Source organism: Sander vitreus, chromosome 6 (genome assembly GCF_031162955.1).
Source record: "Sander vitreus isolate 19-12246 chromosome 6, sanVit1, whole genome shotgun sequence".
In the NCBI taxonomy this organism is placed as follows: Eukaryota; Metazoa; Chordata; class Actinopteri; order Perciformes; family Percidae; genus Sander; species Sander vitreus.
Genome location: NC_135860.1, coordinates 2,960,181 through 2,987,737, shown reverse-complemented (window position 1 = coordinate 2,987,737; position 27,557 = coordinate 2,960,181). Strand labels below are relative to the sequence as shown.

General features: G+C 41.5%; 1 protein-coding gene across 1 annotated transcript in view; it reads left to right on the top strand.

Annotated features, from left to right (window-relative positions):
* bbs9 (Bardet-Biedl syndrome 9) overlaps positions 1-27,557 on the top strand; it is a 193,951-nt gene that overhangs the window by 83,649 nt on the left and 82,745 nt on the right. The window contains exon 19 of the mRNA XM_078252100.1: positions 16,276-16,458. Within this exon, the coding sequence (XP_078108226.1) occupies positions 16,276-16,458 (183 nt within the window). The remainder of the gene's footprint in view (positions 1-16,275; positions 16,459-27,557) is intronic.

Sequence of the window (27,557 nt, the reverse complement as noted above, 5' to 3'; positions counted from 1 at the left end):
GCGACTCGAGCCGCGCCTGAGACGTGCGTGTCACGCAGGCAGTGTGCAGGAGCCCTTAGTGCGTAACTTTTTTATATTAATGAACATCTGTTACATTCAAGCCATTACCAAATGAATTGATACAAAGCTAATTAAGACTATCAGCTCCACACAGCTCTCTCTGCATTTCTCAGTATGACTGTGTTCAGAAGATTGTGTCGTCTGGCGACTTTCGTGCGCAGAAACTCGAGTAAACATAATGACCTCTTCTGAAGAGTCCATCATGTTTTTCTAATTCTCCGTGTCCTCCTTGGCTACAAGTAACTGCATGGAGGAGGGGCGGGGGTGGTGCGCGATTACAGAAGGCTTGTGTCCTGTGGATGCAACAACAGCGGTGTTGTCATTGCTTAGAATTTCTCATGGGGGCGACAGAAACTATGCGCACTATAGCTGTAAGCTTTAAAGCCTACATTCATTTGTTTTTATTAAGAGTTTATGATTATGAAACTGTCCAGATCTTACATTTTATACAGTTAAAATGACAGTCAGTTCTCCAGACCTGCTCCTCTATAAACACGTAGCTGGCTGCAGAGACGGTGATAGTAACTGAGTTTGGGGATGAACCCGTCATTCAGCTTTCAGTCGTGATCAGGAAAACACCCCTGAGGCTCTTGTTGTGCGTCATATTGAATTGAAAGTCAAATGTAAATAATATGAGAGACGGAACATCCCGAATAAATCTGATCCCTGGAGCAGAACGCCTGCTGGACACACAGCTGGACTCACATCTGGCTCTGTGTGAGTGAGTCGGTGAGTGTGTGTGTGCATGATCATGTGCGCATTTACTTTTCTTACACATATGTTCATCTTTACAGATGTACACATGCATCAAAATGTGCACACAGTACAGTAGTGTGTATTCATGCAACAACCATCTGTGTGTGTGTGTGTGTGTGTGCGCACGTGTGCAGCCTGGGAGGTTAGTGTCAACTGTTAATGACAGGCCACTGTGTGTGTGTGTGTGTGTGTGTGTGTGTGTGTGTGTGTGTGTGTGTAATGAGTAGAGAGAAAGGTTCTGTGTGATTATAGGCCTCCTCTTAGGACCAGAGAGACTAAATATGGCTTCAGACTAAACACTGGCCCCACACACATATATGCTCACACACACATGCTCACACACCACACCACAGACCACATACACATTGGCAACATACAGCACATATGAAGAAAAAAGTCTGAAAATAACCCTGAAGATATTTTTATGATCAGACAGAAGTTATCTTCACCGTGTGGGTTACTGTGTGTGGAAATGAATCCGACTCACAGATCATCAAGTCCTAAAATCCTTTGGCGAGTTGTGTCATCAGGTGTCTTCATGTATTTCCAGCATTATTATTTACAATTGGATATGACTTCAGACTGCTGTGTCCACTTCAAGAAAAATAAAGGTTTTAATAATTACTGATAACTTACTGATAAAAGTCCTAAAATGTTGCTAACTTGTGTTTTCCCACAACACACTTTACTTACTTTATTGCCATGTATAAGCATTGAGAACATTGTAAGTGTACAGACAGTTTGTTAAAAAGATAGTTTAGAAAGACAGTAGCTCCCAAGACGGCGGCCACCTGTATACGAGAACGCGACTGTCTTTATAATCTATCTTTTTAATAAACTGTCTGTACACTTACAAAGTTCTCAATGTTTCGTTTAACATTTAGGGACCCTCATTATGCTACTGTTGAAGTGTGGTTTTAGTGGTATAAATATAAATAATGTCCCAGAGAGCGACAGAGTGGGTACACATCTGGGGTTATTAACCCCTATGTTCGTTTTGCGCCAGAATTGTCCTTTAAGTTCCTGCTGCCGTTGAGTGAATTTAATAACCAACACTGGTTCAATGGTAATCAGGCAGCAGCTTTTTGCAGCTTCTTCTGTGATCACTGGCGTTTCAAAGCATTTTCAAAGCATTTGACACGATTTCAAAGAATAACAGCAGCCTATTAGCACACAGTGAGAGTGCTGTAGCTTCCTCGTCATGACCAAAACACATTTTTGTTCTTTATGTCTCAAACCACAAGCATCTGTTGAGTTTATAAGTCATGAAAGGTTTTTTTTTTTTAATTTTAAAGATTATTTTTTAGGCTTTTCCGCCTTTAATTTTGTCAGGACAGCTAGGTGAGTAAGGGGAGAGAGAGGGGGAAGACATGCAGGAAATCGTCACAGGTCGGATTCGAACCCTGGACCTCTGCGTCGAGGCATAAACCTCTCAGTATATGTGCGCCTGCTCTGCGCCACATATAAGTTTATTTTATGAGTCTTTACATTACTTATTATGCTACTTTTCCCATCATAGGTTCCTCATGCAGCATCACACAACTAATAACTAAATAAATGGTGATATATGCTGCTGTTCTTTGTCCTATGAGATAATAAACTAAACGTCTTCCGTTTTTGAGGTGTTTGTCAGGTGAAAAATTGGTGACATCACTTTGGGCTTCAGGACATTTAATGGACATAATTTATTTTCTGACATATTACAAACCAATAGATTGATTAAGGAATTATTCAGCAGATGACTCAATAATAAAAATGTATTTGGGAATTAGCTACTAGCCCTAGCAACGACACACAGGTCTTGCATAACCACACACCTTAAATGGAAGGTCTCTGTTATGTAACAACTAATAACACAGGTTTGAAAAGAAAATGTTAGAATGTCATTTTAATGGTCCGCATTCAGAGACCAAAAAGATTTGCATCTTGACTTTCCTTATGAGAACTTGAGACTTGAATTGCCCTTAAAGCAGCACGTTATTCATGTCAGCAACAGACACGGATGTTTCACTTTGCTGCAAAGCTCTACATGCATACATTTGATAAAGTCAGATTACAGTTTATTGTAGAGCAGTAGAGGGTAGAGCATGCAGTGAGTTTTAACTCAAGTAGCTGTGAGAAAATGTGTGTGTGGCAGGCGTGTCAGTGTATTTTCTTGCACCATTGAACTCTTCGACGGGCCAACAGAGTTCATATATATTTTGGCTTTTGACTGGTTTAAAGCAAACACACACACTCCGCAGTCGCAGCTGTTCTGGTGAAACGGGCCCTTGGGTTAAGTCACATCACATTCTATTAATACACGCTTGCTAACATTGTGTGTGTCATGTGTGTGTGCACGCAAAGTCTCTTTGGGAGGTTGTCTGAGTGCGTTTGCATCAGGACTGATCGTGTGTGTGTGTGTGTGTGTGTGTGTGTGTGTGTGTGCACGCGTGCTCCTTGCTTTAGGGCGTGTGTGGTGTCAGTGTATCGGTTTGAACTTTGACACTGACCACACTTCCAAACAGCTGTATCAGCCCTTTATGAGGTGTGTTTGTGTACGCGTGTGTCTGTGCGTGTGTGCGTTTAAAGACCTACAATATATCCTTCTTCTCCCCCTCCAAGTTTCCGTTCACCTGGCTTGACCTCCGCATGCAGGCAATGTGATGTCACGTCCAGATGTTTCCAGCTGTCCCAGTGTAGTTTGATAAGAGAAAATATTTCAGTAACATAAAACATCAAGATTCTTACCCACTTTTCCCTTTTACCGTCTTTACTTTCAGTATCATATAAGAATTTGCATCAGTGTATTCCAGACAGGGGAAGTCATAAAATGTAATAAATCTTCTGAGAATATTTCAGGGCTGTAACAAAATTTATTTTTCAACTTTAAACACAGTTGTATTTTAGCCAAACTGGAGTTTAAAAGAGTAAAAATAATTAAATGTGGCATGTATTTTTTTGTGAGGCCTACTGTACGGTGTGAATGAGCTCAAAATGTGTTGGACTCCTGTTAACCAAACAACCGTCAAAAGGGACTAGTTTAGACATAAAGCACTATGTGAACACAAAAGCACTGACTATTCATTTGCATCAGAAACATACAGTCAACTCCTAAATGTGACTCAGAGTTTAATTTGATTATTTCACAACTAGTAAAGTCAGTTTTTCTTCAGTGTAATTGTGTCATGTATGTCCTCTTCTCTAGCTGAATGTCCACACAGTAAAGTGTATTCTTCTTGTAGTTCCAATGCGGTCATGGTTTTAAATGTGAGCTCAAAGGACAGATTCAATGACAAGTGTTTCTTTTTGCGACACAGTTGAGACTAGCTGTGCTGCCAGGTGTGGACTGTGATCTGCCTCAAGTGTATGTGTAGACACAATGTGAATATTTCTGGACACAAGATACTCTGTCTGATCGAGGCCAAATTCTCCAGTCCAGCCTCCACCCAGAATCCCCTCTCTCCTCCATCCAGCTGGACGGACCAAACCCCCTCATTATTTCAGTCCTGGGTGGGCCCGGACTCAACCAGCGTGTGTGTGTGTGTGTGTGTGTGTTTGAGGTCACCTCTGAACCTGTTGAGGTCAGCTCCCACAGCCTGGGGCTACTGGTGGCCTGGGACTCAGTCTCAGTGTTAATCCCAGGTTTGGTGTCACTGCGGTGGGTCATGCTCTGTAATTTAGTCCCCTGCTCCGTCTGGGGCCTCTGGGCCCTCAGGACCACCCAGCACACTTCAGCAACTACCTACCTCAGTGTGTGTGTGTGTGTGTGTGTGTGTGTGTGTGTGTGTGTGTGTGTGTGTGTGTGTGTGTGTGTGTGTGTGTGAGCGAGAAACAGAGAGGGGGTGTGATTTGAGGGTTTTGCAAATTTTTTTGTGTGTGCTTTTAGGTGTAAGTGCGAATGCATGTAGGCAGGAGAGGCTTCAGATGTGTGTGTGTGTGTGTGTGTGTGTGTGTGTGTGTGTGTCACAAGGAAGTTAGGATATTGTTGCATGTACTGTACGTGTTTTGAAGTTGTGTTTGCACATTGGGGAGGATATGTGTGTAGGACTTAAACCAGTGTTCCTTTCGATAAATAGACTATTCAGCAGTTTTTTTTTGTTAAAATGATGAAGAACGCCCTTTTCAATTTACCAAAGCCCAAAGTTAAAGGTTCAATATGTAATATATTTACTATAATCAATCCAAAAATGACCACAATTTGTCATCAGATATTAAGGAAACATGCTAAGTTGAAATTCTATCTTTTCTGACAACAATGCTAATGCCAGTATTTTCTCCTTCTGAAATTTTCGTTCCGTGACGGAATGTCTGTTTGTGTTTTGTCTGTCACCTGCCCAGTTTGACAGCCAGGCCGGGTTGCCAGATATACCTGTAAACACGTAAACCCAGCGTGCTACAGCTGTAACGTCAGTACATCCATGAAAGCAGCAAACAAACTAACAGGATCAACGGAGATAGATTCTACCCGGCCTAAAAAAAGCGCATGTTTCTCACAGTTGCGTGACCAGAGACGTAACAAACCCCGGGTAAATGTTGGAGCTGTATTTGAAAGATGGAGACAGCCTAGAGCTCAAAAGGACGCCAAGTTTGTTAATTTCCTCCTGAACAGGGACTTCCCATTCACCAACTACTACAAACAGCTCTATTGTAGTCCAGCCATTACTTCCGTGACGAACGTGCGTCACTTTGTAACACGTTATAATGCTCGCCTAGCTGCTAGCGTGGAACGCCCTCATACTCTGCTTCTGACTGGCTAGTAGTCCTTACCTAGCTACTGCGCATGTGCGACTCCCAACAAAGATGGGATAGAAGTGTGATGCCTCACTCTGTAGCTAAAACAGAGAGCTCAACACACAGGGGGAAAAGAGGAGCTGCAGCAATGTGCAGTACAACAAAAATATGGTGTTTTTTGAAAATTAAACCATGTAAACCTATTCTGATAACCTCTAAATACAATTATGAACCTGAAAATGAGCATAATATGAGCACTTTAAACACAAATCGAAAAGTATATAATTGAACCTCTTAAAATCCAATTTTCCCGTTGTTATTCCTCCTGAAGCCTTCAGGTCTTATTCTACACTGTCTGACAATGTCATATATATTATTTATCAGCTTGTCACAGCTCTTAATTTAGGATATTTGATGTGTGCGTGCGTGCGTGCATGCGTACCAGTGTGCAGAGGTTTCATCCAGTGGTGTGTTTTTGTTTTCATCTGCCCATATTTCAGACTGACATCTAAAAAAATAAAAGAGACATATTCATCATGGATTGAGGGAAGGAGAGTGATGAAGGGAGGGCGGGTCTCTCACACACGACCTATCAGCGGAGAATAAAGCTCTTTGTTCGTGACCGTGTGAACACACGTGTCAAAGAAAAGCAGAAGGCCTCCCTCTCGCAGCCTCGCCGTCCCAGAGAAAACACAAGAGTTAAGCCGGCTCTTTGACGGCGCAGGACAGCCTCATAAATCACGCCGCCGTGTTTTAGCAGCCGTCCGTACTGCTGAACGATGGCCTGTTAAAGCATCTCTGACAGCTTTGATTGGGGAGGCGGTTAAAAAATGGAGGCTTTGACTTTATTTTTCTTACCAAAAAAACCCCAGACACCTTCTCACTTCTTGTATTTTTACATTTCAGACATTAAGCTCACACTCATCTGGATCACCTTGAAGTGAGTGAACCGGTAGAATAAGCATCAACTTCTGGGTCTCCAACATCCATCATTCCTGGTCAAAGAACCTCTGCAGTGTCATGGAGTCTGATAGCTATTCCCGATAGGGATTATCAGTGAATTTTGATGAGGTGTTTTTGCTCTATACACCCTTTTCCTTCAACCTGTCTCATTCTTCATCTCTCTGTGATTTCCTACATCTCCTGAAAAATGCTGCAATAAGAAAACCTCCCCTGCATTGCAGCTGTACTTCAATGGTTTCCTGTAATGTGTTATCCTCTGTTGTATTAATATCTTTTAAGAGAGGATTGTCACTGTGAATTTGTCCTTTGCCACACTGTGCATTCAGAAACCGCTCCAATGTTTTGTGACACTGTCACAATATACAGTGTAAAGGATAGGGTTTGATATACTCTGAGGTAAGATATCCATTTAAAAAAATGTCTTGATCTGCCCCGATCACATGCAGATCAACCTGGGGGATAATTAAAGCCTAAGTCAAGAAAAACCAATGCATTACATTCTGGTGTGTTTTCTGCACAAAAGCAGCTTAAGAAAGAAGACTTTACCCTTTTTATTCTGTCAAGTGACATAAAAAAATTGACATTTCCTACGATGTTCCTCAAACTACTGTATCTTGAGCATTTATCTGTCCATATTTGGCGAGCTGTCCTCTGGAGGTATGACAATTAAATGTAACATCAAAATAGCATCAGAGATGGAAAAATACCATGTGTGTTTAACTGTTTAAGGCATCAGTTTGTTAATGAACTAAAATAGCTTTTAGTGATTGATTATTAATGACTTTGAGCAGTCTAAAGCAGGATAGGGTGTAGATCTGAAGAGGAGGTTGTGGTTTTTAGCTTGGTGCGTTCCAGAGCTTTCCACAGCAGATGATAAACCATCGGAGATTGGATCAGGTTGGGTTGCCGCATCCCATCACCTAATCCCCCACTTCTCCTCTCCCTCAACACTCCAATGAGACTTGAGTAAACAACAACCTCTTTTTTCCCCCAGTTATTTAACTGTCTCCATGTTATCTCCGTCTTCCTTTCTGAATCCACTCACCTTCTCTACCTGCCTTTTCAGTCCGTCTCTCTCTCTGATTTCGGCTCTCACTCTGTTCTATCTCCTCCTGTCTCGTCCCCTCTCCTCCTGTCTTATCAGTGAGTGTAGACGGACCGTGTTATCAGTATTGTGTGTGTGTGTGCTTGTTTTGACCACAGACAATAGTGGTTGCTGTCTGTCTGTCTGCCTATCTGTCTATCAGACACTGGGAGCGGAGATGCTGATCACTCCTTGACTCGTCCGCCAGATCGCTCTGTCTCCACCGCCTGCTGCTTGTTTACTTCCCAACTTAACCATCTAGTACCTCTCTGTCTCCTTAAATTTACTTCAGTTTGCTTCGTTGACATGAAATGCATCAAGCTAAATGCTCTACTGCCACTGTCTCTTTTACCACTTATTTGAATGCTGCTTATTTTTCAAAAGAAGTGAAGCATCTGCACTTATTGGAGAACATCTGGTGAATATATCTGCCCATTAACCTCTTACAATATGTCTAACATGCAATACCACACAACGATGACAATATGTAAACTCCTTAACCTGTTAACCTGTCAATATGTCAACCTATTACTTCCCAATTGCTTGAATATTTTAGAGACTTCTAAAGGGGAACTCCACCGATTTGTCACATCAAAGTCTGTGCCTTGAGTACTAACCGCATATGTGGAAAAAAAGCAGGTTTTGAAGAAGAATGCTTGGAGAAACGATATCTCTGGTTCTGCTGCATTGATTTTTCTTTAACTCTCCGTCCGAAGTCCGACAATGTTGCAGGAGTGCAAAGATAAAATCGCACAGAATCAAGATTTGTGTATCTGCAAAATGAACACAGATGACTGGAGAGGCAAACGCCAGGAGGAAAAGGCAGAGATGTGTTTTGGGGGAAGAACTGAGCACATCGTATGTTTGGCATCTCTGTTCTCTGCGTGTGTTGTGTAGTCTGATAGTGTAAGCTAGTGTCTGACAATTTGTAGTGTTTAGGTTAACTCCCTGCAACCCATCATACGCCCCTGCTGTGTGTGTGTGTGTGTGTGTGTGTGTTTCTGCAGGTTATTGGCAGCAGACATCAGGATGTACAACAGCTGAAAGGAACTTAAACGAGACACATATTTAGATATTAAGGCCTCACCACTTGAGTTTCTTTGCACGTGCATGCGTGTGTTACTAAGTGGAACAGTGAATCTGTTACAGTGCTTTCATTACTGAGGAAATGTGTACCTGTGTAAGTAGAAGCACATTTATTTGTGTGTGTGTGTGTGTGTGTGTGTGTGTGTGTGTGTGTGTGTGTGTGTGTGTGTCATCCTACACCAGGAAACGGGCTCTGTGATTCTAGCCGTCTTTAACTGAGATTCTGATTGGCTCTTTAATTAAGACACGGAAACACACACACACACACACACACACACACACACACACACACACACACACAGCCACCTTTATAGCACATTCATTTGACCCTAACATGGACCTTTTCTACTGTTTTCTTTACTTTGTTCACTTCTCTTATTCCTTCTCTCTTCCCTAATGCTACTGTTAATCTGTCTCACTCATGTCATCTCCTTCCCTCTTTTTCCTTCTTTCTTCCTCTGTTTGCATCTGTCCTCAAACTTCACTCCCTCATCTCTCTCAGCTCCTTATAATCACTTGATATTCCTTTCCTGTCGTCTTTGTCGTTCTTCTTTGTCTCTTTCTTTCTCTCCCTCTCTCTCCTTGTCTCTCTCTTCCTCTTTTGCCCGTCCCGTCATCCTCCAGGGAACGAGGGATATGTTCTGCCACGTCGCTTTCTGCCAAACAGACTGCTGTCATTTTCCACTGACACAGATAGCACAACACTGCGTGTGCGTGTGTGTTTGTGTGTTGTGTGCGTATACCCATGTGTTTTCATATGGCTCTGTGTGTGTTTGTGTGTGTGGCTTGGAGTTCATCCATGCTGCTTGCTGTGGCTAACTGAGCAGGAAACATCTAATCTGTCGGCTCTTTGGAGCACACACGCACACGCACACGCACACACACACACACACAAAGCTTTGTTTCCGCCTGTGTCATTTTATCTGGCACTATTTTCGAGCCATGTTGACTTTTACTACTTTACTACTTTACTTTCACTTGACAAGAGCTCGTTAATGTTTTTGTCTGCACAGTCTCTCTATCTTCTCCACTGATATCTATGTTGCCCGCAACACAGTTTCAATATGTCGTCCAATAAAAATACACCCACAAAAACAAATTAAGATTCTTCTTCATTCACCTCTTGTATTGCCAAAAGTGTATCATGAGAACTGCCTTGCTAAAAATAATCAAAAGGCAGTTGTGTTCTTGAAATTAAATCCTGAGTCCTCCTTTATCTGAGGCCGAGACGAGACCTTCAACAAGTGGTCTCAAGACTAGCCTGTAACAATTTTTACATAACTGTCTAATTGTCAGTATTTTTTATATAATAGCAGTTTCTTTGTTTAACCTCAGTTAATTGCTAACATTAGCTAAGGTCCTTATGACTGGTAATTGTTGATTTTGTTTAGATATGCCAAATTGTAATTATGTAAGTGATTATTGGTCGGACTATATATTTCTTTATTATTATTTCAATTGTTAGTTGTTGGCAATTGACCCTATACACATTCATAGCAGGGGTGAGTCTAGGATCAGACCTTTAGGGGGGCTCTGCTCCTAATGAGAATGTGACACAGATACAGTGCCTTGCAAATCAGTTTTTATTAGCTGATAATCTCTGAGCTCGCTACTGAACAACAACGTCAGCTAACGTTTTTTGACACTATGATGGAACTAAACCTGACACTTTATAAATCACAATAATAACAACCAATTTGACACAATGTTCTATAAATTTCAATTGGGTTCTAATGTGCGCCATGAAATGACCAACTTCTTCTCTGGGGACTACCAACGTTAAACTTCACAAACCACACTCCTGCTCTCCCTCTGACAGATCAGATAGAGACTCAGCAAAAGGCGGGAGTCTGGCACAACTTCCTCCGATTGGCCAACACTACGTTTCTGTTAACCCTTTCCTTGACTGGGTTACAGGTGCATAGCATTGGCGACAGACACACAGGATATTCAACCTTTGAACCTGTAATTGTTTGTCCTCTGTCACTAACAGACAACTTCACAAACTCTGTCTTGAAGCACTAAAATGTATTTACATTTTTTAAAATTTTCTTTTTATATATATATACTTTTTAGAGATGATTTCTGAGATGAAATTTCCAAAGTAATCTTCTCGGAAGACTTTTTTTTTTTTTTTTTTATCTGGACAACCTTGTGTTTTTTTGTTGCTGGAGCCGTCTGGGTCATTGCCCCTGCTGTGCCAACACAGTGGTCACGCTGAACTAAACGAGGAGGCTGCATTTTAGAAACTGAACCAATCACAGCAGTCAAACATACTGAGGTCCTGGGTGGTACTTTTGCTATTACCACAATCTTGTTATTAACTGTTTTATTCATTGCAACTTTGATTTTTCTTTGACAAAATGTTTTTGCAGCATTTTTGAGCTATGTGAAAGACAAATGTGAACACAGCAACAAACTCTCACCTCAAACTCCCCCCTCCCCCCCAAAAAAAATAAAAATAGAAAAAGTATTCAGCCTTTTCTGCCTTCTGATTGGTTCTTCTACAAGCTTCTTGTTGTAGTTACCAAACCTCATGCAGTCAATCAGATAAAATGATTTCATTTAAACCACAGCAGTTAACGTGTGTGTGTGTGTGTGTGTGTGTGTGTGTGTGTGTGTGCTCTTAATCATGCGTTTCTATAGATAAGGCTGAGCATGATTTTTGTTTGTCTTTTTCAGTACATGTCTTGCAGCTTTGGTGCATGTGTGTGCGTTTGAGCGTGAATATACAAACAAGACTCTTTGTTTGTGTGTGAGGTTTGTAGCTCCAGGAGTAATGTCAAATGTTGGCTGTCATTAGAAGCTGTTGGTCTGTTCTTTGGGATAGCATACCGGATGGATGGAAAGAGAGAGAAAAAAGAGTGAGAAGAATATTTGAGTCCCCCGATTTCATCACTCTGTGACAAAATTCTGTCAGCTCAGACTTTGTGACATTACACGGAGTTGCTGAGATGTACGCCAGGATTAAAGTGTGTAAGACACAGCGAGATGTCCCATTATTTATGTTGAATAGAGTCCTGACTTTATTACAGACATGTCAGGAGGTCACAACCCCAGCAGCTTCTATTGCAGGTTGTTTAAGGTCACCAACAGTTCAGCTGCTTTGTGCAAACTTGGGTTCACAAATGTGCACGTTGTTATACACGTGTGTGTGTGTGTGTGTGTGTGTGTGTGTGTGCGTTTGTGTCAGCCCATGTGCAAGCTTTGGTTCACATATGTGTGCATGTTCTGGTTTCGTGTATGTGTGTGTGTGTGTGTCTAGGCTAAATGTGTCTTTGTGTTCTCTCAGCTGGCATCAATCAGAGTGTGTGTGGAGCTGAGCTGCTGCCAACAATGGAGCCCTTCACTGGACCTGGAGCCTTTTTTTATCAATACACACACATACACACATACACACACACACACACACACACACACACACACTTTCAGAGATCCCGAGGGGAGGGTGGTTGGGGTCGTGCGTGTGTCTTGAGGGGGATGAAGCTTGTGTGTGTGCGTGTGTGAGTGTGTGTGTGTTGCATGGTAGAAGTTGTATATGAGGATGTAAAGTATTAATGTACATGTAGGAGTTCTTGGTTTTATGCGCCTGTTTCAGGTAATGTTTCTATCTTTGTGAGAAGAGTCACAGAGTTTTCAGTACTGATACCACATTGATGACCTATGATGGGGAATATAACCTTTTTTTTTATTCAAAAACATAAAATGCTCAATTGCATCTGTGTTAAAATACTTTGCCCCAACGAAAAATAGTATGAAGTCAGAAAAGTTTCCTGATTTTGATCAGGAAGTATTTGATGAACATGTGAAGCAGTCAGGCCAATAATCTAATCATTCAATACCAACTTTTTATACTGAATGCTACAGCCACAGTTCAGTCTGTACAGTTTAAATGAAATGCAGCCCTATTTGGTCCTCATTTTTTTTAAACACGGAGGATGAAGACTTTTTTAAAGGGGTTGGACATTGATTGTGGTGGTCAAGGTTAAATTTACACTGTGTGTGTGTGTGTGTGTGTGTGTGCGTGCGTGCGCGCGCGCGGCTTACTTGCAAGGTGTGAGTGACACGGCACCGATAGATGACCTCTGCCATGACTTTTTGAGATTACCACGGAAACGAAGTGAACTGGGGTTTAAGCTCCGACTGTTTACATCTTTGCGTGACAGAAGGCACTCATTCTCATGTACCTATATGTTTGTAGTTTAGTGTTACACAAATCAAAATGGCTTATTTTGGCAATTGCTGCCTAACCCTGACGCACACACACACACACACACACACTTCACTTAAGAGTCTTCCATCTCTGTTTTTGCAGTATCAAATGGCGAGCGCTGAATCCATTTGTCAAACAAACTGCAGGCGTGTGTTGGCGCTCGGGCCTGTAGATCACTCATTTATCTGAACACACACTCGTCCATTAGTCCCAGATCTGCTTTCACCTCTTCTTTTTCTCTCCGTCCGTTCATCTCTCCTCCTCCTCCTCCTCCTTCTTCTCCCATTTCCCTCTTCTCTTCTATTCCTCCTCTTCGTCCGGCTTGTCCTTTCTTGTTGTCCTCGTCACCATCCGTCTGGACCTGTCATCACTCTTTCGCACCGCTCCACTCATCTCCACTCCTCTGTTGTTGTAATGATGGAGGAATGGAGGGATTGACCCCTGGCTGGAGGTCAGAGTTCACCTAGTCGCACCACACCTTTATTCATGCATTCACTCGCTCTCTGTTAAACAGTTCTGAGCTGTGTGCTTAAGTAAAACCCAGAAGAACTTAAGCTCCACTTGTGCTGCTTTTCCTCGTTTTTCATTTCAAAGCCAGTATTCAGTTTCTGTTTGCTCTTCTCCATCTTTCTGAACTCTGCAGTTTTGGGGAAAACATACCATAGGAGCATGCAAATGCTGCAGAAGCCAACCAAGTTTAAGGGCAAGTCATCCGAGCAGAGGTGTATAGGGAGCAGTTTATTTGAACTCTCCTGTGTTTTGTCCTTTTAGTTCAGTTGATTTTTTTCAGTTGAGAAAGAAGCAAATCTGTAATTAAACTGGACAACCTGAACATTGGATTGTCAGTCCTCTTATCAAGAGTGGTCTGATCTGTTTAATCTTAAAACTATAGGAAACAACTGTAAAACTAAAGGGATTATGGGTAGAAAGACATCATCCACTTCCTCCTCCTTAGAAACCCAATCATAACACAATGACGTCTAGACTGATGCTCATTTTCTATATGCTTTATTCATTTATTTAATAAGGTATTGTTAAAAGTGTTAAAAATAATTCAAAGGAATATTTCACAAAAAATATTTGGTTACACTTTACTTGAAAGCATCTACATAAGAGTGACATGACACTTTCATGAACGTGTCATAGACATTATAAACAAGTCATAAACATTTATGACATAACGCTTCTTTTAGTAAGTGTCATTCTGTTTTTGTCATGACAAGTTATGGTTAGGGTTAGAGTTAGGGTTCATGTGTTCATGACTGTGTCATGACAGTGTCATGTGTTCATGACTGTGTCATGTCACTCTTCGATACCTTCAAGTAAAGTGTTACCAAATATTTAGAGTAGTAAAGCCTGTAGTCTTGAAAGGTGGCTCTGAAAACTGTCCATAGAAACTTCTCAATCCATCTTACAACGTAATTCACTTACTTCCCTGACGCTGTCTTGTATGTTGAGTCTGTTGCAGGCGTTTAGTTTCCCCACAGCAGAGCTAATTTGACTAATTTTGTGTCCTGCCTGCTCATAGCTCCAAAACTGTGCTAGAAGTAGTGTATTTACTGATTTATTAGCAAAGCAATGATTGACAGCACACTGAGCACACGGGTCAACAGCTGAGAAGTGAATTATGCTGCAGTTTTCTATGGATGGTTCCATAAAGTTGAACACATACTCTGAGCCGATTGGAAACCATTGTAACTGTTATGAATCCAAGCTCACTGCAGCTATACATGTTTAAAGTCACCTCTTAAGCCTATAGGGGCTGTGTGTCTGCCGCTCAAAAGAGAGATATTCCATTTAAATAAGTTCATTTTAAAGGATAATTCCCCGTTCATTACAACTTGTGTCTTTTTTCCATAGTTTCCCATAGTTGGCCATCATCCTATTTTTATATATATATATAATCCTATGGGATCCATCCCTGTTTGACCAACTTTTGATAGTTAGCAGTAGCACACACAGTTGTCCTATGTAATTATTACAGACAGGTGTGCTTACTTTCAAATAAAGTGGTTTAGACGATCTGGCTTGAATCTAGTTTGTTTTCTTCATGTTTCGAGATCCAAGCAATTAACGTGGTGTGTACAATGTTAGGATAACGGATGAAAATGATGGTTAAAATGAAAATAACGTGGCCGGGTTGGGTCAGTGGGTAGAGCAGGCGCACATATACTGAGAGGCTTATGCCTCGACGCAGAGGTCCAGGGTTCGAGTCTGACCTGTGACGATTTCCTGCATGTCCCCCCCCTCCCCTTTCTCACCTATCTGTCCTATTGATTAAAGCCCCAAAAAATAATCTTTTAAAATGAAAATAACGCCTGTGATGTGATTTAGTGAAATGATCCTTAAACATAGTGTGTAAAATAGTGTGAAAAATGATTTTGTTGCGGTATATCTTTTTGTCTCTTGCTCCCATTTTGTGTCTCGACCTTGCATCCACAGAGAACTTGACATTCCCAAACATTACTTTTATTCAAACGTGTAAAGAGTTGTGAGGTCTTAATGTAACCGCAGGAAGTACAGTCTTGAACTCTGGTCTCCGTTGACCGCACGTTTTAAAAACAACATGTTTTGATAAAGTTGTTCAGGGTGGATACACACTGATGTCAATGAGGGTAAATCAGCCACCTGACAGACTGGGCTGTGACAGTAATGGAGGAGCTGTGGACTTGATGCTCATGAAACTGTTTACACAGGTTGTGCAGTCGACACTCTGAGTCTTGTGGGAGAAATGGGTGTGTCGTAGAGGCCCAGAACCTCAGAGAACCAAAAGATGATTCATGATTTGTTAGATACTGTATTTCTAATAGGGGAATGTATTTTGTTTGTAATATCTTTAGTGACAAATGCCTTGTTTTTATTAAATGAGGGAACATGTGCAGCATTTCTTTCAGTCTTTAATCAGTGAAATGGCCTGCAGGAAATGTTCTTTAGTTCTCACGCTTCATTTTCAAGGCTGCGACGAGATGGTCGACACAACACGTTTAGGTTTGCTGCGTCTTCAGGTTTCTAACCTTGATGATGAATGATTCTTACTATTGAGAACACGTGTTTGGTTATGTAATGTCTCAGAACAAAGTGGTACAAGAGCAGTGAACAGCTGTCGTCCTTTCTTCTGCAAAAGGGGGACTTCCCCTGGCTTTAAAAACACTATTAATTGGCATCTTTATTCTCTCGTATGCTGTAATTCTCCTCTCAAGAACAAGTGTCAGCACTTTTATTCAGCTATTCTCCACGTTGAGAGGAGATTGCTTTGTTACGGATGTCACGAATGAACTGTCAAGCTCAGCGTTGAAGAAGAGAAGTCCTAAAAGTCCTCAGGATAATGGGAATGTTTATATGCGATTAGCGTGATTTTTCACGCTAATCAGAGACATTCACTGACTCCTTCCTCCCCCAGGTGATGGCGCTGGCGGAGGCTGTGGAGGACAACCGTGCACAGCTGGAGGAGGCATTTGTCCGCCTGCGGAGCGCCACGCACCTGCTGCTGCTGCTGCAGTCACTGTCGCAGGACCTGACCCCCGACCAGACAGCCATCCTGGAGGCCACGCTGCTGCCGCTGCTGCAGGACACGCCACAGCTGGTACACACACACACACACACACACACACACACACAGGAGGCCATTAAGATGTCAGTGTCTGTCCATCCATCTGCAGCCTGCTCAGTAAACACAGCCGCCGCTTAAACACACACTCTGAAAACTTTTAAAATACATTACAGTAAGTACTTCTGGTACCTGAGGAATACACACACACACACACACACACACACACACACACACACACACACACACACACACATTCTCAATCACACACTCACTCTCTGCCACTCAACACACACTTGTCAGCTCTGCGCTAAGGGTGTTTTCTGTGGTACCTGTTTATGATTTAAGCATTAAAGCTCTATGTGTGTGTGAGTGTGTGCGTGTGTGTGGGATTGTTTGTGTGTGTGACAGACAATGCACACACAAAATTACACAGAGGTCAAGGTCACAATAGGCCTCTGTGTGAATGGATGACATATTGCTCTTTAATCAGCCTCTGAGTCATAGTGTGTGTGTGTGTGTGTGTGTGTGTGTGTGTGTGTGTGTGTGTATGCTGCAGGGGATGTGTTGACAGAGTTCCTCCACCACGAAAGATTTCTCACCCCATAGAGACTCTGAGAGTATGTTTTCCATAGCTCTGATCAATCCCCTCAACCTCTCATTACCACTAAGTCTATTTCCAGCCTCCTCTGACAGCCTACACACACACACACACACACACACACACACACACACACACACACACACACACACACACACATACATACACTGTAGACAGGAATAGGTTTAGAAGGTCAGTTGATGAGCCTCAGGGAACTGTGTACATAAGTGTGTGTGTGTGTGTGTGTGTGTGTGTGTGTGTGTGTGTGTGTGTCCGTTATTTTAAATGGGATTAATGGCATTAAGTGAATTTGCAGTAATCAGGGACATGTCCACAACATTAAAACAAACAGGTGCACTCAGGACTTATTTAAGAAAACACAACACACTTTCCAATACAGTGCCATGACTACATATTGAGAGGGATTGTTTTTTTTTTAACGTATCTGGACTTTTTGTTTTTACTGTATTTATTAAATGATATTTCAGGTTCATTATAAGTAGAACTAAGAATGTATTATTGAAGCCAAAAGTCTCACATTTAAGGAATCACTTGTGTCTTAAAGTGAATACTTGTGGTGTTAGAATGGATGCGCCTCGTCACACTCTTCATTGCAACCTTTGGCCTTGCCTGTGACCACTCAGATGAGGTCATTCCAGGTGAATGCAGTTCCTACTCTCAGAGAGTGTCCTTTCCGTGGAATAAATCTCAGGAATGTCATGGACAAGAATAAAGCCACAGAGGAGGACGGAGGCAGGAAAAGCTGGATTAAAGGAGGAGAGAGAAGGTTTAAAGGGAGGAGGTAGAGGGAGACAGAGAGACAGACAGAGAGAGAGAGAGGGTTTAAAGGAAAGGCGGATTTATGGTTCTGCTGAGGCTCCACGCAGAGCTTTTGCCGTAGCCTATGTAAGTGGACTGAAGTTAATACTTGTGAGTTGGTGTGTAGAGGCATAGTGGGAGAAACCGAGTGTCTCCCCTGTGCTTTATGACCACGGTGGGAAATCTGTAGCAGGAAAAGTTAACCCTCTCCTTGATTTCATTTCGTTGTTTATGGAGAAGGAGAACCAAGAAATGAGTCGCTACCAAGCCACGGCCGAGCGGCGAGTGTAGTTACATTTATTTGAGAGGTGAACGTCAGGCTACGGCGTAAGGTCCGGCGTAGGGTAAGGCGTAGGGTCTGTTGTAGGGTCCGGCGTAGAGTCCGGTTAAGGTCCGGCGTAGGGTACGGCCTAGGGTACGGCCTAGGGTCGGTTTCTCTACGTAGTTACGTACGTACCCACGTCATAGATTTAACGCAGAAGCATAAATTCGCTTTAAGGAGGAAAAAAAACCTGAGACAGACAAACGGAGGGGATTGAAGGGATGGGGAGGAGGAAGAGGGAGACAGAGAGAAGGGTTAAAGGGGGGAGGAGGGAGAAGAAGAGGGAGACAGAGAGAAGGGTTAAAGAGGGGGAGGAGGGAGAAGAAGAGGGAGACAGAGAGAAGGGTTAAAGGGGGGAGGAGGGATAAGAAGAGGGAGACAGAGAAGGTTTAAAGGGTGAAGGAGGAAGAAGAGGGAGACAGAGAGAAGGTTTAAAGGGTGAAGGAGGAAGAAGAGGGAGACAGAGAGAAGGGTTTAAGGGGGGAGGAGGAAGAAACAAAGGGAGACAGAGAGTCAGAGAGCAAGAGAGAGAGAAGAGTAAAGGGATGAGGAGGAGGAGTCAAGGACTTAGTTTCAACCAATGTCCAACTCCTTTTTTTGTTTATTTATTCTTACATTCATCCTGCAGTGTATCTGTATGTTTATGAGCCATGTATTCATTGATTGGTTAATTCATTTATTCATTCATCCATCCTCAATTCATTCTTAAATGAATACCAGTCATTCATCGGCCTTCATCCTTTCATTCAATTTGTGATATTTTGATTGGGTTCACCAAGTGTGCATCAAAATATTATAATATTCATTATCGCAGATCTCGGTACATGGCCTCATGGGCTTTAGGCAGCTTCAGTAGCTTTTCCAGAGAGATGAGTAAGTTCTTGAGATGAGTTAGGGTCTTAGTTTTGATATGGAACTGGTCAAATGTTTGGTAAAAAGCTTCATTTTGATGTAAGCCCACTGTATCAATTGTAGGTGGCGTATGAGCATTCTCAATTTAGATCTTCTGTCATCCAAATTCTGACAACTGGACAGTAAACGGACACTATTTAGAAAGATTGTAGCATTTAAACGAATTTACGGGGGGGGGGGCATGTCCTCCTTGCCCCCCGTTGAATTGGGGTTACTGGTAAAAATCAGGAAATCCTTTCAGTCTGAAGAAAAAGTACGGTTATAATCCCAATTTTTATACTCGTCTCTCTTTACATCCCATTAGTGACAGACACTCCTCTTTCCTGCATGAAACACTGAAATATGTAACGGAATACAAAATTACCTAAAAACTATATTCCATCCGTCACGTTAGCCTAGATTATGTGATTATCCAGCTGAAATACGACGTGCAAAGAACTTTAAAAATTAAAAAAATGTGCGGCCGCCAATCAGAAAACAGGGTGAGCTTTTCTTCCTTCCCAGAAACATGTTTTAGACAAGAGGAGTCCCTCTGACAGCAGTCGTATACGCCCGGAATTCTTTAACTGAACTAAATAGACAAAATTTTTTAGAATAAGGTCAGAAAGGAGAAAGGGGAGTAGAAATTCTTCCTTTCCACGCTAAAAGAGGTGGACAGAGTGAAGAGGAGAAAGAGAAGGAGGAGGAGCGCCAGAGGAAATGCATCTGTGCGGTATCTAAGTAAACGTCTTATTTAGTTGCAGCCAACCAGAACACCTCCCCCTTTTCTTCCTGCATTCCTTCTGCTTCTCTCTTTCCACTCCGTCTTGGTCATCCTCCTCTCCCTCTGTCCTCTCATTCCTTGTGCTTCTCTTCCTCTTTTTCACCTTCTTCTCTCCTCCAACCACTCTTCTTCATCAGCCTTTCTGTCAGTTTCTGCTCTTTCATCTTACCTCATCCCTTACACTCTTCCTCTTTCCCTCTTTTCCTTGCCTTTACTCCCTCTTGGATCCTTTCTTCCTTTCTTCCTTTTTTCGTCTCTGCATCTCCCTCATCTTTTTTCTCTCTGTCTCCTTCTTTTGTTACCTGTCCGTCCTTCTCTCTGTGTCTCATCCTCCTTAACCCTTCTTAAATCGCTCCCTCTTACTCTATGCTTTTACCTCCCTGTATCCCTCCTCCTGTTTTCCCCTCCTATTCTTTCTTTTTCTGAACCTCCCTCCCTTGTACCTTGTCCCTCTCTCTCTTGTCTCTTTTCCCATCTGTCAGTCAGCTCTTGAGCAAAATTGCTGACACTGTCTCCCGGCCGTTCTTGCATGACCCCTCACATTCTCCTGCCCTCTGTTTACTTAACCAGAATTCATGTTACAGCCATACAGCCTGCCTTGCTTCCTGCACTCTTAACCAAGAAAAATTCTATATAGTACCTGAAAATGTTTTTTTGAGGCTTGTACCACCACAGAACTATTTGCAGCACTGTAAAGAACATTTTTAGAAAAACGTTCTTTGCAGAATGGAGTCAAATGGTTCTCTGAGCTTTATGGAGGTATAGAGAATCATTGAAGAGAGTATGAAATGTTTCCAATCTGCAGAATTAAAGGATTTTTTTTAGAAGCTACATAGGGCCATGATTGTGGTTCACCAGGTGTCGTTTTTATTTGAAACATATCAGATGGATTTTTGAATCAATTTGGTTCCATATGACTGGCACTCCAACTTTACAAGAACTTCCTCTCAACCCAGCCCAGTTTTCCAAAGGAATAATGTCCATATTGGCTCTGCATGAAGAAATGCAGCCTCATCTGAGTGGAGCCAGTCCGGCAGTAAAGCAGAGGTGCCAATGCAGAGGGCAAAAAAGAAAATGCAGGGTCATCCGCAATGCCACATCCTGTCGAAGCGAAGTGGTGGACAATTAAATGCACGCAATCGCATATATGTGGTGGATTACACTTTAGTAAACCTCACGATTGTTGCGTTCTGCGCATATTAGAAACCACTGTACCATGTTTTGGCATCTGATGAGCCTTTAAACACATTGTTACTCCAACTTTCTGGATTGTTTTTTTTTTTGTTTCACTGGTAGCTGAAGCACCAACACAGCCCCGTGTTAAAACAACACAGGGCTAATATCTGAATGACTGCCACGTTTTTTAGATTCCCAACCCTAACCATACCTTAACCATCATTTATTTCCCATACCACAATCTTTACCTAGCCTTAACTTTACCGTAGTTTCCATGTGCAAGCATTGTGGAAATTGGGTAAAGCAAGCTTTTTTGAAATGTTGCAATTGAACTTAATCTGGGGTTTTGCAGGATTGTCCGATATTATGGTTTTCATCTTTAATGTTTTTGGCAATGCTTTACCAGACCTTCAGTCAGTCCCTATGTCCATCTTCCCATCCTTCTTCATCTCTACGAGTCATTTTCGCCATAAACTATATAAAGAATATAACACTACACAAAATAATTTTCATTCCATAATAGGACATCCTGTATCAACTGTCTTTCATTAAAATCAAAATGAATATAAATCTAAGAAAATAATAACTAAGAAAATACTAATTGGATAATAATATTGATCCCTTATTGCAGAAGCTGAACTTATATTTTGAATTAAACTCACCCCTGCAGGCTGTTGCTGTCCATTGAAATCAGTCGTTTATTTATACCATATGAGGCCTAGTAATGTTCAGCAGCATTTACAGTAATTGGTGGTATTTCAAGTTAATTACACCCAGAAGTTGGACAGTGGAAGAAAGTGCAACTGTTGCATGCTGAACTGAGCCAAATCCAGCTTTTCAGATATTTTTTTCAGAAAAAGGAATACGCTGATTTGGTCAAGGGAAGTGATTGTGTGGAGGATTTTCTTTCCCCTGGAGACTGACTGTACAACATTGTTCTCCAGAACCATAACTCTGGTTTCTCAAATTACTTTCCCAGTCATGATGAGGATGTCAGGACTGAGGGATTGCTGTCTGAACCTTTTGTCTCTTTGGGAGTTCTCCAAGGTTGTGTGCTGGGCCCGGGAACATTTTATCCACGGCCATCCAATTATGTTGCAATCACACCTAGGATTGTGGAACCTAATACTCCTGATGCAGTTTGTAAACTGTTTAAGGACAAGAGACTTATACAACTTAACAAGAGAAAAAAAATTAAACAAAGAAGCTACTCAGGGAGATCATTTACAGACAGGACAGACAGTAATAGCCAGCCGTAAATCATACAAACGTGCGCTATGTTTCAATAATCGTTAGCCATGACATCCTTAACCTAACCTCAGCCCTTAATATTAATAATATATCAACTTTATTCATGTAGCACTTTTCAACATTACAAAGTGCTTTACAAAATAGAAATAGGGGACACACAATGATGAACACAATTTAAAAACAGCTATACAACATTGAGCAAAAGGAGCTACATATAAACAATATCAAATAATTAAAATAATCAGTAAAATAAAAGTTAAGAGAATGTATTTTTATATAAAATGGTTTTACAAAGTGACTTAACAGATACAAGTGAATTCAGGCGACAAACCCTGTGAAAGCACAAATGTGTTTTTAAGAGGGATTTAAAAGCGGATAAGGAGCCTGCCAGTCTGATCTCCTCAGGGAGGTTGTAAGAGTTGAAAGTGGGGGCCCAAACAGAAACCCCTTGGTCCTTAGCTTAGATTACAGAATGGCTAGCAGAGCCCTGGCTGAGGACTTCAGGTTGCATCAATTGTAAAATGTAGCAGTAGCCAATAAAGAGAAGCTAAAACAGGAGCAATGTGCTCTCAGCACTTGATATCAGCACCGTACGACATACAAGTGGCCACTTAAAGGACAAATCCGGCGCAAAATGAACCTAGGGGTTAATAACACATGATTACCGAGTCGGCCATTCTCTGGAATGTGTTTTCATACTAATCAAATGTGACCAGTTTTAGCCCAATCGGCTAATTATAACGCTAGTCGTCAGGGCACGGCTAAAATAAAAAGAAATCACTATTTCTATACCACTAACAAGGCTCAAAATAGCACCACACTTCCACGGTAGCATAATGAGGGTCCCTATATGTAAACCGAAGCATTGAGAACTTTGTAAGTATACAGACAGTTTATTAAGAAGATGGTTTAGAAAGACAGTACCATTCACGTATACAGGCGGGCGCCATCTTGGGAAAGCAGTCACGACCAGTCGAACGACGAACGCCGTGCTAGAGCTATGTTACTGGTTACTGGTTGCACGGCGTTCATTGTTCAACTAGCGTTATAAGCTAATTAGCAGTTTGGGCTAAACTGGTCACATTTGATTAGCATGAAAACACATCCCAGAGAACGGTCAACATATGTTATTAACCCCTAGGTTCATTTTACGGCGGATTTGTCCTTTGAAATGCACCAATGGTGGAACAGTAAAACTCAACTTCGAGCATTTACTGCACACAGTAACTTTGATTAGTTTGTCCGCCTTTTTTACCAACCCCATGAGAAAAGTTATCTGATCCAGCTACAAGAATTATCTGTAAGGCAACAAATGAACAATAATAAAAGCAAACAATAAAACATTTGTATAAAAAAAGACATAACTGTACCAGATTGGTTTTGGAATAGATTTAAAAGATGATACTCACACAGCAATCCTTATTTCCTCTGTCAGGTGTCTAAAACTAGTAGTGAGTGTTATTTACTGACACAGTCTCTTCATTTTTTATCAATATTCACAAAACAAAACTCTTTGATACATGAACACGAGGGATACGTGAAGTATGACAAAGCACGTCCTTTGCTCTTCAAACAAAGTTCAGTTTCAAAATGTATCTTGAAACAGTGAAGAACAATAACACCTCTTGTGAATCATTGCTGAACATTCACTTAAAGTCTTCACTTAAAATAGCATTGCATGTACCCAAAGTCTCTTTAAAATGTGGAACATAGTCCCTTAAAAAACACTTTAGTCTTCAAAGATTAGTGAATAATACAATCCCTCTCTTGTTTCTGGGTACAGGAAACAAATCTCTCTCCAATTTTGGCATTAGTGGGAACTTTGTCTTAATTTATCGCTCTGGCCTCGGTCCAAACCCGCTCCACCTTTCTTTGCATCCTTTCTTCTCGTTCAGGAGGATGAATGTCTGCAGTTTAGGTCTAAAGACATTTAATTTTCCTCCGCAGCATGTGGAACGTATGTGTCAGTATGTGCCAAGTTTCCACAGAAACCTACAGTTATGTTGTTCCAAGTATTTGATAACCTGGTGAGGTATTGTGGTAAGAATAGGTCACCCACCTCCCATCTCTCCTCCTCTTCCTCTTCCCCCTTTCTACTCCTCTCTCATTTTCTCTCGTTCTGGACTCTCTCTCCCCCCCACTGTCTTCTCTTTCCTCCGTTCTTTTATCTGCTCTTCCTTGGTATCTGTCTTTTTTCTGCCTTTAATATCAGCCTTCTTCTCTATCATCATCTCATCTTCTTAACCTCTCTCCCAGTGTGTCTCTCTCTCTCTCTCTTTCTCTATCTCTGTCTCTCTCTCTCTCTCTCTCTCTCTCTCTCTGTCTCTCCCTGTCTCTCCCTGTGTCTCTCTGTGTCTCTCTGTCATCATCATTACAGGGTTGATTACCTGTCATTATGGCTCATTAGGGGCCTATCAGCATGGCGGCAGGCATGGGGAGGAAGGGGGTGCGGGGTAAGCGAAGAGGGGAGAGTGGGAGGCTACCTGTCAACACACCCTCGACCGCCACACACACACACACACACACACACACACACACACACACACACACACACACACACACACACACCAGGCGCAGAGTAACTCATCCAAGTCATCCATTCAGGCTGGTTATGGGTTCAGGAGTTTGCAGTACAAGATAGGTGTGTGTGTGTGTGTGTGTGTGTGTGTGTGTGTGTGTGTGTGTGTGTGTGTGCGCTCACGAGTGCATGAGATCAGAGATGTCCAAACCAGATATCTTGGCCAGAGACGACAGAAGGAGAGAGAGTGACAAAAGACATGTTTCTCTTATCCTCACTGCCTTTTATTACTTGTGTGTGTGTGTGTGTGTGTGTGTCCTTCCTTCCCTTCGATTCCACATGTTTTATTATTTCGTTGCTCTTTTGTAAATGTCAAGAACATCATTAAAGCATCAAGATTTAAAGGTCAATGATTGTTTATTAAATCTTTTCTGCCTCCTCTTCATCTCCTCTTTTTTTGGTTTGGTTTATTTATGGATATAGAAAGACAAAAGGATCCAAGGGATAACATGTAAAAGCAATGAACACTTTTTTCCAACATGGTCCCTGATGGAAGAGAACAGAACATAAAACACATGCAAACACATACAGCCCTTCTAAGGGTAAAACAAAGAAAAAAAAACTACACATCAAAAGTACCAGATAAAACACCATGAGCTACAAAGCAATGAATTACCTGGTCCCCTGTCTAGAGTCTATTTTCCCCTAATTATCTGTTTTATTCCACAAGTAAACCCTAACTTTATGTTTAAAATCCCTTTTCGTTTCCGCCATTTTAATATTAAGTGGAAGACTATTCCATAAAATAATTCCTGTATAAAAAAAATGATTTTCTTGCTTCACTATTCATACATGGCACCTTACATGAACGGACACTGGACCAAGTCTCATGGGCATGTTGAGTGTGCACCATCAGAATCTGAAATCCCAAATACTTTGGGGCTACACCATTAATGATATTGTACATATGATAGAGTTTAAGTTGTTCAACCCTAAGCTTTACAGGCAGGAACTCTACCCTCTTAAACTCATTAATTCCAACATGATACCTGGAAGGTTTAGACATATTGTTGTTTAAACATATTGTTTTCATCTTATTTTTCATTTTCATCATCAGGCCACTGTACCATGCTGAGCATGCATAGTCAAAATGGCACTGAATGAGTGCTGAGACGAGGCGTATTTTTATTTTTGAGTCAAACTGCCTTGTATTATGGTATAAGAATTTCAATTTGCAGGCACTCTTGTTCAGTAATTTCTCTACAATGGAATATCCTGACAGTGTCTGGTCCAGTGTAATACCTAGATATGTAACAGTATCCTTTGCTTCAATTTCATTCATGTGACTTTTAGTGCAGGTGCCTTTTGTAGCTTACGTCTGGTGCCAAATAGAATGCACTCAGATTTCCCTAGGTGCAATGACAGTCTATTGTCTATTAGCCACTCTTTTACATTTTTCAGCTCTCCACTAAGAGTGTCTTCAATTTGATAGATGTTTTTTCCAGACACTAGTAGTGAGGAGTCATCGGCATACAATAACAACTTACATTTGACTGCAGCTGGCATGTCGTTTACATAAATAAGGAGTAACAAAGGGCCTGATATCGAGCCTTGGGGTACACCACAAGTTATTTTCATGGGTTCAGACAGGACTCCATCAAAATCACAAGTTTGATTTATTTCTGATAAATATGATTTAAACCATTTTAAGGATGCCTTCCCAAAACCCATGCATTGCATGGCATATAGCAGATTATTCTGGATCAAATACCTCTCCACTTGATCAAAAACCACTCTCTCCAGTATTTTAGATACGCTTGGTAGTATTGACACTGGTCTATAGTTTTTCATATCTGTCCTACTGTTCTTCTAGAACAAGGGGAGTACTCTGGCCCTTTTAATCTCAGTTGGAACCTTACCTAGTTGCATGGACAAATTTGTAATATGTGCAATAACCTCACCTATAGCAGTATCCTTCAGGAATCAGGAATCTGGCTGGAATGTGATCCATGCCAGTAGCTTTGTTAGTAGATAAAGAAGCTAACATTTCTATAATCTTCTCTTTAGATACTGGACTCAGATCAAATGTATCTGGTGACACGTCTTGATAAAAGGAGTTCAGAAAGGATACCCCAAATTTTCCAGATCCTGTTGGTAGATGTGAAGCCAAGTTCGCAGCAACAGTAGTACAAAATATATTGAAATGATTTGATATCACCTTTTTGTCAAGGCAAATACCATTATCAATGTCAGTCCCAGTGTTACAGTTGTTATGATTTGTTTTCCCTGCACTTATATCTTTAAGTATTTTCAATAATTTATTTGGTTGGTGAATGTTCTCTGTCACTGCTTCAGCATAGTAGTCAGCCTTAGCCTTCTCTATATGATCAATGATTGTTTATTAAATTTTTTTCTGCCTCCTCTTCATTTCCTCTTTTCGTCACCGTTATCCTCCCTTTTCCTCCTTTGTCGTTGTTTTCCTCCTCAGGCTCCTTCTCTTTATTCTCGGTTCTTCTCCTAATACGTTTTCTTCCGCCTATGCTTTCCTCTGTGTCCCCCCTGTCTTTTCTTCCTCTTTTCTTCTCCTCCTTTCGTCTTCTAAATTTTCCTTCCTTCTCATCACCCCATTTCCCATCAATTCCTCATCTCCTCTGCTCCCTTGTTTCCTTCTGTTCGCTCACTTGCTCTCCATCTCCTGGCCCTTTTGTTCCTCCTCCCTCTTTTTATTTTCTGTTCTTCTCTTTGTCTCCTTCTCCCTTTCAAAATGTTAAAT